This window comes from Schistocerca cancellata, chromosome 5 (genome assembly GCF_023864275.1).
Source record: "Schistocerca cancellata isolate TAMUIC-IGC-003103 chromosome 5, iqSchCanc2.1, whole genome shotgun sequence".
Lineage (NCBI taxonomy): Eukaryota > Metazoa > Arthropoda > Insecta > Orthoptera > Acrididae > Schistocerca > Schistocerca cancellata.
The window spans coordinates 535,064,444-535,077,885 of record NC_064630.1 but is presented as its reverse complement, the minus strand read 5'-3'; the positions used below and the strand labels follow the sequence as shown (position 1 = coordinate 535,077,885).

General features: G+C 43.3%; 1 protein-coding gene across 1 annotated transcript in view; it reads left to right on the top strand.

Moving 5' to 3' along the window:
- The window catches only part of LOC126188668 (carboxyl-terminal PDZ ligand of neuronal nitric oxide synthase protein-like), a 982,042-nt gene extending 972,264 nt beyond the window's left edge, over positions 1-9,778 (top strand). The window contains exon 10 of the mRNA XM_049930273.1: positions 4,450-9,778. Coding sequence (XP_049786230.1) covers positions 4,450-5,244 — 795 coding nt within the window. The 3' untranslated portion in view covers positions 5,245-9,778. The remainder of the gene's footprint in view (positions 1-4,449) is intronic.
- The last annotated feature ends 3,664 nt before the right edge of the window (positions 9,779-13,442 follow it).

Here is a 13,442-nt window from a genome sequence, read left to right as displayed (position 1 = left end):
CGGTCTCTTAAACTGACATACGGCAGGGAAAGCGGTTTGCTGACCACATGCCTGTGGGCTGTGGCTGACATGGCGACTGGTCGGTACCGTTGGACCTTCGTATGGAATCTAGAGGCATGTTTCGACTTTTAGGTCAGTGTCATTGTATGCAAGATACATATAACCTGAAAAGCTCAAATCACGTGGATTGTGGCCGAAAATGCCTGCGCTGGCCGTAGTGGCCGAGGGGTTCTAGGCGCTTCTGTCAGTAACCGCGTGACCGCTACGATCGCAGGTTTGAATCCTGCCTCGGGCATGGATGTGTGTGATATCCTTAGATTAGTTACGTTTAAGTAGTTATAAGTTCTAGGGGACTGACGATCTTAGATGTTAAGTCCCATAGTGCTCAGAGCCATTTGAACCATTTGATTTGAAAATGCCTGCATGGACACAAGGGTGTAACTAATTGCATAAACGGTATCAGTAATCTCACAGTAAAATAACACTGAAGGCTCTCTATCAGAATAGAAGAGATAAATGGCACTATCCATGGATGGATTGGACTTCACGCATACAATCCGTAAAGCATGATACAGATCTAGATATTAAAAAAAGAAACGCACTCGTAAATGCTAGTGTAGTTGCTACCGCGAACATAAAAGTATCAAAAGCTAAGTCCAATAATGTAGAAAAACATACTGCATAAAAGTGTATGCAAAGACACCTTCTTTCGACTCTTACCTTCACTGTGCACGTCACTTTGACATAAATGAACCCAACTTAGCTCCGATCTCTGAATAATAAAGCTCCTGTATTTGATTACGTTTACTCGAAGTCCCTTAAGGCTGTAGGCCTCCGGATGAAATAAGAACTCACAGAACTATTCAGTGAAATACTGTGAACTGGAAAATATCCTAAGATATTTAAGAATACTAAAGTATTTGCAGTTACGAAACCAGTACAAGAAGGAACTGCTATGGTTAACAGTTGACCCATATCTCTACTCATCGTGAGATATAACATACTGGAGAGGCTATCCTTAGTCGCAGCCAAGGGGTCCGTGATAAACTAATCCTAGCCGAGTAAGTTGACATTCATAAAAAGTCGGAGGTGCTGCGATAAGGTGCTGACGCTTACAACATTGCCTGAATCTGAATTTCGTAGAGTCCTCAAATCAGCTGCAGCTTACGAGGCAGTATGGAAAGAAGACAAGATGCTCGAGTTTGTTCATGTACAACCTTTATCTTTTAGTTTTTCTGAATGGGAAAGCTGAACAGATGGAGAAACCTTAACAATGGTTTGCCGACTCTCATTCAGTTTAAAGATATAACCACAACATACTAGTTACGAATCCGAAGAAAATCCACTGCACAGATGTGCTATTATTAATATGTCTGAATGAAGATACCGGGAATTGTGACAGTACCGTCTCCAGTGACGTCACTATATTTCACGTGCACTTTTGCAAATGGAAACTCCAGCCAAACCCAAGTAAAACAGAGCTCACAGTGTTTCATATCGTTAATAAAGAGACGCAGATAAATTTACACGTGGTATTTGGCAGTGTCGAAGTTTCACATGCCTACTTCCATCAATATCTAGGTGTCACCCTCGATCTTACACTATTTAAATATTGCTGCACGAATATGTCAAAGCAGCTTAGCTCAACGGTAAACGTACTCTGCAATATGCTTTGGTAGAATGAGTTAGCGAAGTCAGTTACGCTACACAGTGGTGAAATATACACACAACTAACATAGATGTACGTCTGAAAGGGGACTTGGGGACCATTGCTGGCACTCTCAGATCTAATCCCATTCAGTGGTTGCCTATTCTTTACAGTATAGCTTCTCAGAAAAAGCGAATATTCTTAAGTAGATAGAGTCCCATTAGAATTCGTTTCTGGATCGATGATCGGATCACAGACGTTCTCGATGTCACCGATAATCTGGAATGGTCAAACACCACATAACACACACCTAAATCAAAACGCTAGTAAGGTTTCAGGGTCTGATCTTTCCTATCATGACTGGTCGAGACTCCGGACAGGATAAGGAAATGTGGACACATCTTGAAGAAATGGGGCTATACTGGCAATGATAGGCGTGATTGTGCTGCAGGGGAACAGACGATAGGTCGTACCATGGAGAACTGATCATTCCACGGTTTTTTAGATGGTCTGAAAGACTTGCATAAATGAAAGTGAGTGCTGCGACTTTAATGATAAAGAACTAAATCTCGTCTATGTAATACAGTTTTCTGACCTAAGTAGCGACACTGCATCTAATACACTTGGTACCCGCCAGATGGTATGATTCTCGCCAATGCTTCAATGTTCCTAAGTCTGTGCTCGTTCCTGCTGTTCTAAATCTAATCTGAAATTCTACACATTGTTGGAAACAATCAAATACGTACTGATAAGATTTACGCAAGCACTAAAGTATATGTATTAAAGAGATCAAGCATGTTACTGGACTCTGTTTTGGAAACTTGATGCTCTCTTGGCTTCGGATGGATTACGAGTTCTGGGTCTCCTACAGATAGTACAGATCTTCAGAAGGAACTTGTTCCCAAACATCTGTCTTAGTGAGCAATGTAAACTACGTTCTCGAGAGTCCAGATCAGTTCTTATTCACGTTTTTCTCAGTGCTATTTCCCAGTTTAAACAAACATTGCAGTAGGGTCCATGACCACTAGTGAGGTGAAGTCAATAAAAAAAAGGGACTGTGTGCACACAAAACAAACATAATTGTGTATTATTTATTCAATTGTGCATCATGAACTTCAAGGGTGGCTTCCTCAAAAAATTTGGGTGGGTTACAAGTCAAAATGTCTTTTGGAGATGGTGCTCAATTGACCTACAAATATGAGCAGAATTGTTTGGCAATTTCTGAAGCCTTTCCTCTGTAAGTGGCCCAGAAGAGCCGTCTGTGCCTAATGTAGATTATACGAGGAGCGTTCAATAAGCAATGCAACACTTTTTTTCTGAAAGCTATTTGCTTGCTTTCAGAATTCCCGACTCTTGCCTACAAAACCTTATTTTTCAACATAATCTCCGATCAATGCGACAGCCTTACACTAGTTTACTTGGAGGGCCTGTATGTCCAGTGCCACTCTGCTGGTCGACGTCGGAGCCAAAGTCGTGTTGCGTCTTGCTACCCAGTTGTGCAACGAGGTGTTTGATTGTGATCCGTCCAGCACCTCGAATGAGATTGTCCGTACGTCCCAACACTGGAGGAGCTACAGTCGAGTGCGGTCGGCTAGCACGCCAGAGATCGAACAGGATTGCGCGATCTTGTTGCGATGATGACAGACGCCTCGCCCAACGACTCACCGTGCTTTTATTGACAGCCAAAGATCATTAATAACTGCGGCACTCTAGTTTTCTGCCAACAGAAACTCAAATGACGGCAGTGTGCTCAGAACGCAACTCCGTTACATATGTCATTTTGATGGCTACATATATCTACATCTACATCTACATCCATACTCCACAAGCCACCTGACGGTGTGTGGCGGAGGGTACCTTGAGTACCTCTATCGGTTCTCCCTTCTGTTCCAGTCTCGTATTGTTCGTGGAATGAAGGATTATCGGTATGCCTCTGTGAGAGCTCTAATCTCTCTGATTTTATCCTCATGGTCTCTTCGCGAGATATACGTAGGAGGGAGCAATATACTGCTTGACTCTTCGATGAAGGTATGTTCTCGAAACTTTAACAAAAGCCCGTACCGAGCTACTGAGCGTCTCTCCTGCAGAGTCTTCCACTGGAGTTCATTTATCATCTCCGTAACGCTTTCGCTATTACTAAATGATCCTGTAACGAAGCGCGCTGCTCTCCGTTGGATCTTCTCTACATCTTTTATCAACCCTATCTGGTATGGATCCCACACTGCTGAGCAGTATTCAAGCAGTGGGCGAACAAGTGTACTGTAACCTACTTCCTTTGTTTTCGGATTGCATTTCCTTAGGATTCTTCCAATGAATCTCAGTCTGGCATCTGCTTTACCGACGATCAACTTTATATGATCATTCAATTTTAAATCACTCCTAATGCCTACTCCCAGATAATTTATGGAATTAACTGCTTCCAGTTCCAGGGCCGCCACCGACCAGAATCTCATGAAACTGTGGAGGCTGAAGGGGGAATGTTCCACTATGTCCCACAAACAAATGCCTCACATTTTCAGTTGAATGATAATGTTGCTTTATTTATTGAACGCCCACGTATGTATCTGGTCCACACCGTAGACACGTCTTCAGCACAGGGCACAATGTACCACTGTACCGTCCACTTCTCATCTGATTTGCATTGCTCACTGCAAGAGGATCTCCCCACTGTGACATGACTCAAATTATCTCTGCACGGTCCTGACTGTTTTGTAGTACTGAGTGGCGTATGCCCAGAGGAGCCGCACGTGGCTAATCCAGACGATGTGTGTGTCTCTGTCCGTGCTCCTTGGGCTATCCAGCTGCCGCTGCCGCTGCTGTGCGACTACCTGTCGGCGCCGATGGCGGGCGACTACCAGGAGGCGGAGGCGGCGGCCGCGGCGGCGGCTGCGGCCTACCTGGGGGCCCCCGGCGCGCGCGGCTCGCTGCTGCAGGCCCCGGCCACCGCCTTCGGCTCTCCGTACGGCTACACGCCAGCCGAGCAGCAGCTGCTGCAGAGGCTGCAGGCGCTCAGCCGGTACCAACAGCTGCTGTACCCGGGCGGAGCGCCGCCGTCGCCGTTGTTCGCGCACCACCAGCTGCAGCTGCAGCAGCAGCGCCTGTCGCAGCCGCCCTCCTACTCCGGCTCCCCGGTACTCGGCCACCGCCAGCCGCACCTCCCTTCGCAACAGGAGTCGCTGACCCGCTCGTCGCCCTGCGCCGGCGACGACGACTCGTCGCCGCCGACGCCGTCGCAGCAGCAGCAGTCGCAGTTCATCAAGCCGCTGTCCCAAGTGGGCACGCTGACGACGACGGACGCCGACGGGCGGCTGCGAGTGATCGTGCCCGTCACCGCCGACGACGCGACCAACCCGGCCGCGAGTGGAGGCGGAGGCGGAGGCGGCGGTCCCTCCCCGACGGCGGGCCCTCGTCAGCTCTCCGCAGCGTTGGCAGCTCTGCGAGTCACTGACGACCAGAGTACCCCTCCGCCGCAGCGTCGACCGCTGGCCAACGGCCCTCCGTCCATTACGCGGTCCACCAGCGAGAAAGTGCCGCACCGCAGCGAGCTCATGTCGCAAGTGCAGCGGACTGCGTGGGCGCGACACACCACCAAGTGACCCCCGCAGCAGTGCCAGCTACCGGCTATGAAGGCCTATCCTCCGGCGCGTCGCGAACGTCGCTTAGCGTAGACTACGCGACAGCGCCGACACTCGCTTCAGTACGTGCCGAAGATGTGCGCTGTCGCGCTCTCTACTGGCACACTGGATTTCCCGCAGCTTTGGGGAGAAAATACATCGGGGTGCATCCAGTTCCGATATCGGTAACCGCAGATACGGTCCGTGGTCACTGACAGCTTCCTCAGGTCTACTCTAAATTAGCTGTCCTCGTATTGCTCTAGAGGTTATAAACATCATTCCAAATAGGAAAGGAATTGACAGATCGCTTTTCTGCGACCAGTATCACCAGATAACCCATATATCCATAACTTTCACTCTATAATGAGATTATGAAACTTTAAGATACGCGGGGGGTGACGGATAAGTTCTCAGCCCACCCAATAAAGTTTGTCAGTTGTCTAAATGATTATGGCTATTTTTCAACGTAGCCCCTTTCTGGTGTTACACATAAATGCTGCAGGCCCATTATACCCTCCTTGTATGTTTGTTCAGCTTAGGGAACAGATGAAAGTCAGAGGGGGCCAAATCGGATGGATATGGTGGTTGCTGAACCAGTTCGAAGCCACAGTAATAGATGATAGACATCGCAGTGACGCATGTCTCTGTGGGTGCATTATCCTGATGAAAAAGTACTCGTTTTGGTAACATCCCAACGCGTTTCACTTCGATGGTCAACCTCAAACGCACTAACTGAGCTGCATAATATGCTCGATTCACTGTTCCACCATTCTTGAGGTGTTTAGCCAGGATAACACCCATCAAGTCCCCAAACATCAGTGACCATCATCTTTCCAGCTGATGTGACTGACTTGAACTTCTTGGGGATGAGTAAGGTGGGCTTTCCCACTGTTTAGATTGACCCTTCGATTCAGATTGAAAATGGTGAACCCATGTTCCATTCATTGTGGCAGGACGTTGGAGAAATGTCACTCTGTCTGCCTCAAAAAGAGTCGAATTTTCGGCGGACATGGCGTCTGTCTGGTGTTTCTTTTCTGCTGTCAACATTCTTGGGACCATTCGACGTATGACCTCGTGCATCTCAAGTGCAACTCTTATGATGTGTTCAACACGTTCCTGAGAAATGCCCACTCTTTGAGTGATATAACATTCTTTCACACACGGTCTTCCAATATGATATCGTGGACTGCAGTGACGTTTTCCTCCGCTCTAGCCGTTACTGATCTTCCACTGTGAGGTGCACCTGGGACAGAGGTGTCGCCCTTCTTGAATTCCGCCACTCACTTTTCCATTGTGGAACAGAAAAGGAAATCCTCCTCTAATAATTTTAACCAACATGATCGGGAGGTGTTATGGTTGACGATCAATTAGGAAAAAAGACAGGCAAGATAAATGAGAGATTCTGAGATGCTGATAGTTTTATTCTAATCGATCATCCTCCTCTAATACTTTCATCATGTCATTATGAATCTCCTGTGCATAATTCCCTTTTTCAGCCACACTGGACAACCACACGCATTTTCTCTTTACCCATTTTTCAAAGTGTATGCACCCTGCACACTTCAAACACCAATATCTGAAACAACAAAGAAAATATATTCATGAAATAGTTTGTATGTAACCTAGCAAGGGAATGTACTATTAGATGCCAAACTGACATTCGTCTACGACAAGTATTTCATGGATGGGCCAATAACTTCTCAGTCACCCTTCGTATTTAAACTGCGCCAGACAGCGAAATGCTTTCGTTAATTTTCTCTTAGTCTTAAGGACTGACTTATACAATTACGACTTGATGATTCACCTCTCTACTGCTTTCTGTTGGAATGGTGCTTCCGTTCCTTTCGATATAGCCTGAGAGATCGAATGGCAACACAAACACCTGGATGGCTGCGATTTCGGCAATCATGGACAATGTGAAATATTGCAGGTCCGTGAATAAAGCCAAGTCCGTCGTATTGCTGCAACAAATCACAGCGCAGGTCGTCAACGAGAGGGTTGCCACTGTGTATGGCGTAAGCATGTAAGCTGAACACGACACTGTGCAGGTAGCTTTATCCCGCTCTGGAGACCTTTAGATCACGTGACGTGACGCGACGTGGCGTAGGACGGCGTACCTCAATTCCACTGCGGTGTGTTGACTGCTTGCTGCGAGTATGGGGCGCCGCTCGCCATGCGAGCCGCTGGCTAGAGCACTTCCCAGAGACTTTCAAAATTACTTTGCTGGTCTAGCTACTCAACGAAACGGGAATGGTAATATGACTGCAACGGAATGCGTGCTGATGTGAAACTTTCAGAGATGATGTAACTGCATGTTGGGCGAGGTCTCGAACTCAGGCCCTGGCCTTTTGCAAGCACTGCTTTTATGAGATATCTAGATGTATCTCACTAGCTGGCTGACGCCTTCAACCTGCCAATACATCTCTTCTGCTTTGCAAATTCCATAGAGGTTCTTCTGCATATCTTGTTTTAGAATGTGGATCAGGGGTCCTGGCATGCTTTAGTTAACGAAAGTGGCCGTGAGATACGGCTGGATATAAGGCACTGTTGGAACACTGCCAGAAAAACGAAAGAATTCGGTTTCTAGACGTAGTCCGTCATTCAGCTATAATCAAGAAGCTTCAGAATATGTATCTTCAGTACCTAAATTTCTGAAGTAAATAATGCAAGTCTTTGTTACTGTCGTACATAATAATGTACTGGACAGACCACAGTAATTTCTGGCACTAACAACAACACCATCATACAGGTCGACTGAAATTCCCATTTAGAGAGCAACGTGGTACATTATCTAAACATAACTCTCAACTACGCGGCGCTCTGAATCGACTCTCACAGCTTCAATAACGAACTGTCAATCGCTTTCGTATTTGAAATGGGCCGTAAGGTAGAGTGACGTTCAGCGAAACCCTCCTTTCTCAACGTGATGAGATCCCACGAATTCGGAATGTCTTTTTTCCCGTCCGCGCTAGTTTAGATAGAACTTTATATTTTTTAGTCCGGACAGCTTTTTTGATGCTCACTTCAGTTGCTCATATTGAAGCTGCTTAACATTCCATCACTAGTATTTGTCAACTGACATACGCATGAACACAGACAAGTCAGGAGACATTATTAATCAGACTGTAACAGACCGTGATTACATCATTCCTAATGCGGAGGAACTGCTAAATATTGCGTTTTATTCCATCAGAGAGCAATCCTTGTTTGTAATGAGTATTACCTCAGGCCAAGTAAGGTCAGCCATACACGAAATGTCACTATCGATAAGTAAACAGTACTCGTGTAATCAGTTATAAAAACTACGAAATAGTATTCTTGTGGGAAAACGATGAAACTGCTGGGTGCAATCGCTTCCCTTATAAGAGACCATACAGTTCTGTAATTGATAACATATAGGTACTACCAACACAGTATGGCACAAAGTGTTACTCTTTTCGTTGCTTTGAAGCAGTTTGAACTTTAATCGAAGGAGAATATCGTGATACCAAACAGTTTTATGTTCATGTTTACTTAAGAATCAACCATTAAAACGTCGTTTCTACCTGTGGACCAGGTACGAGTAGAGTGCAATGTTTTAACACAACAGTAGCTTCATGTAACTGATTGTTACTGTTATAAATACATGTTCTATATTAAGTTGATTACACAGTCCTGGAATCCACAAATTAAGACATGATAAGCACGTTTTAGATTTAACACCCCACTTAAACACTGGTCGACGCTGAAGCCTGCATACGTAAATGTTCAAAGACATTATTACTTCTTTTTCATGTTGATGTTGCTCTTCAATATTTAGCATCAATTATCAGGACATTTCAAGATGTTGCAGGTAACAGTAACAAGAAGTTGACGAAGCCACCGTTGCAGTGCAATACCTAAACACTCGAAAAGAAAAGCAAGACGAAACATAACCAAAGGATTCTAGATACTGTACTGTGGCCTAGGAGTTTCATGCCAAATTAATCAATGCAAACTATTTTTTGTATTTATTCACGTTTGTTTCCATTCTCACATTTTCATCTTACAGAATTTAAGACACTATGAGGTGTGAGATACTACATATACTGACTGTTAAGTTACTGCCAAAGTGGCGACATAACCGAGCTACAATTTATATTATTGTTGTGACAGTTTCAAATTTTGACGTTAAAATAATAACGACAATATGAAAGCATAATGTTCTCAAGAAATATGTGCTGATGTATCAGCATCATCAAATGAGACTTTTTCCGACTGAAGTTGATGTTGTACGTTCCTTAGGCCTGAACACTTTGGTATGTGTTGAATTTTGCCTACGTCACGTACTTTGTTTCATGTATATGGACTACAAGGTAAATCTGTAATTCCTTTAGCTCTCTTGGCAAAATCTGTGGACCATATGGAGAAATCACTTGTTGGAGAAACGAAGTAATTTCTGTTCTTCTGTCTACATCTGGAATTTGTTTGTATCAACACGATGAAACCCACCTCCAAACCACCTATAATCGCTAACAATAAAAATAATATTTTTGTATTTGTATGTGTTATTGTGTCTTATTTTCCCTGACACCTATAAACTAAATTACACGTCAGAGTGTAATCAGATCATTCTAATCGACTCTTGATTATAGAACATACGGAAATGATTAAGTGTTTTTGCGGAAGCTGTAGATGTTCTCTTTGGGCCATTTGGTAATTTGACAAAAATGGAAATAAAGGATGGGCCACAACGCCATAGTGTCCATACCAAAAACAATAGGCATAATAGAGTGTATCTTCCTCAAGCGAGAACTTTCACGGAAAAGTCTTAGACCAGGGTCTAATACGGTTAGAAACTCTAACCCTTACGGCTGGGAATAGGACAGATTGTACGAACAATTGGCAACAACTTCCCACCGCAAACTCAGTATAGCGAAAACTAAGTATGCCTTTGATGCTCGATCTCTGGTCGTTTCAGTGACGAGAAGATAAAACCCGAACATTGAAAGACACTAGTCTGTTGCGCTAACATCCTCTCGAATTTCATTTCTTTGATTTTCAAAATACGCACCATCACAAAATATTAAAAGTAGAAAAACGACTACAGAAATTAGTGATCTTTTTAATACGCTGAACGATGTTTGAATAGACTGTGAGTTCTGTTCCACAGGTTTTTCTCTATAGCAGCGGATAGAGTTTCATTGATACAGATAATACTTCGAAGACACAAATTTCATTTTCATTTCGCTTTAACAAATAAATTATGGTAATATGACTAGCCAGAGGCAGAGCACGTGCTTAATATTGAGCCTCCGAAAGAGGAAGGGCAGTACCTGTACTCTGGACTCTCATTCAGGTGGATGTAGGTTTAAATCTACAACGGGCATTCCAAGTTTGGTTTTTCTGTGGCTTCCCTGAATCGATTGAGGTAAGTGCCCGATTTCCATCCATATCCTCGCCCAGTCCGAGCGTGTACTCTCTCTTTAATATCGTCGTCGACCATTCCTTAATCCTTAATCTTCCTTACACCCATCTTAAATTAGTCATCATATTCGATAGCCACTAATATCATGCGACTACTTCTGTATGTTACCCTGTTCCAGTGCTCGTTCTAGCGTCCTACGTACGACGGCGTGCTGAGAAGTAACACCTCCGGTTTTTTATGCGAAAACCGTTAAAGATTTTTTCAATAATGCAAACTTTATTAGCATTCTACATCTTTATTCTTCATGTCTACGTATTTATTTCTGAACAGTCACCATAGTGACGAACACATTTCTTCCAACGAGAAACCAATTTGCTAGCGCCTTCGCTGTAGAATATGTGACTTTTGATGGAGCCACAACCTCACCTCTGCTTTCACCGCTTCATCAGTATCACAGTGAAGTCCTTGAAGGCGTTCTTTAAGTTTTTGAAACAGATGAAAATCGGATGGTCCAACTCGGGACTGTATGGAGGATGATCCGTGACAATGAACCCAAGGGGTCGGACTGTTGCAGATGTCGCAACGCTCATGTTTGGACTGCCATTGTCATGCTGCAGGAGAGACGGTGCTCCTTTTGTGGAAGTACTCTTCGAATTCGAGACGCTATTACAGCATGCTGTTCCTCACACATCGTCGTAGTTGTGTTACACAGTGCCATGCTACACCCTACAATTCGGAGCTCCCTAGCGGCAAAGTCTACACATATGTAGACACGGTGAATAAAGATGTAGAATGTTAATAACGTTCGTTTCATTTACGAGTAAAAGGCTTTACAAGTTTTCACTTACAGAATTGGGAAGCATTACTTTTCAACACGCCCTAGTACAGCATCTCACTTCGTCTGTATTTTCTTACATTTCTAATGTCGTCCATCTTCCATTTCTCTTCTTACCTCTCCCTGTCGTTCCTTCCACTTTTCCCTTTATAATTATTTGCTGCAGGCAGTTGCTGTGCAGTACATGTCCCAGCCAAGATTATTTCCTCTTTCTCATCACTTCCAATCTTCTTTCTCATCACTTCCAATCTTCTTTCTCTTCCTGTTTTCTTCGTTACTTCTTTTTTATTAACGGTCCATGATTCACTGCTACGTATACTACAGTCCGGACATTCATTTACCAAGTCTTTTCCTCAGTTTTATTGAAATTCTTCTAGCTGTTAGTAATTGCTTCACCTTTTGAAATGCTCTCTTTTCCATAGATTCCTCCTCTTATTTCTTCTGTACAGCTTTCGTGGTATGGAAATGATTTTACGTGTTCTATCTCTTTTCCGTCTAAGAATATGTTGACTGGCACTTCCTTTACGTTCATACTCATCTGTTTATCTTTCCCATATTTATCATCATTCCATACTCCACAGCTATCCTTGAAATACTCTTCAAAATCAGCTGTAAATTAGGATTCCACCACCACTGGCTGATCATCCGTGTACATATACTCTTTAGTCTTTCTCGTCCAGTTACAAAGCCTCTTGCGTCCTGTATGGCCTTTTCTTACACGCCTTCCAATACTCATCTCTTACAGACCCTCCTTTCCTATTCTGTCACTTTCTGCTTTGTGCACATCTGCTTCATTAACTTCCTATCTTCCCAGCCTCAAGTCTCACCTACCACGCCCCCCCCCCTTCCCTCCCCTTAGGACGAGAACAATTAATTTAGATACATGTTGCACTTTTCGTTACACATTTTTTTCAGCTCCACAAATGATCTTAAACTCAAGACAATCTTGACTAATAAATTTTTGATCTGTTATCATCACAATGTCATCAGTTAACCGGTTAACAACACTCAGAAGATTTAACATCTACAACATTAAAGTCAACTGCCAATCAAGAAACAGTTATGAATAGACAGTCTCATTTAAACAGAATATTAATTAACATGTAATATTTCAGACATTTAGCACAATAATCAATAATTCCGCAAAATAGCTTCTCAAATACAAACATTAGTATGTTTAAGTTCAAATTCTTGTAGAACACCAAATAATTCCGAAAATTCCAGTAATGCTCCGGCATCTCCAATATGGTCGCCACATAAACAATTATGAACAATGGTTTTTGATAATATATTTGGACTAACAGCGCTCTAAATTTAATTGTAATAAAGTAATCAGTCTTTATTGATAAAACTTCTTCTATTTTGCGATCAAGACTTATTATTTTATGACTATTACGAAGAAATTCTGACCACTAACATATACAATGTGCTTGCAAAGATGTTGATCAAACCTTCAAAAGCATTCAGTTTTCTAATTCTAATTCGATCGGCAATCTATCTCTAACTAAGTCAATGCAGGTTAACATTAACTGGCAATCTAATGATAATAAGTTGCAGCGATTGCTTAAATTTCCTATTCCTATTAAGTCATACAGGAGGTAGTCCACACACCTAATGTGCATTAACATTCAAACAACTTGGAGGTTATCAGCTAAACCGCACTTAGCATGATAGTTTAAACAGTATAAAACAAAGTGTCACTGCTTAACAGTTATCCAGGGGAGGCTTTTATTTCAAAGAAAGAAGTAGTTTGTCAAATAACCAATGCACCAACAGACATTAATGCCACACAACTGCACCGACAGCTCACAACGTGGAAGAAAGCAAATCCATTCGTTAAATTGAAGAGAGCTTAATAACCGTCCAGTCAGAACATGCTGAGTGACAACAATGCACGAATTACTCCGGTGCCTTATGTCCCGCAAAACCATCCAATATTGTTGTTGTTGTCTTCAATCC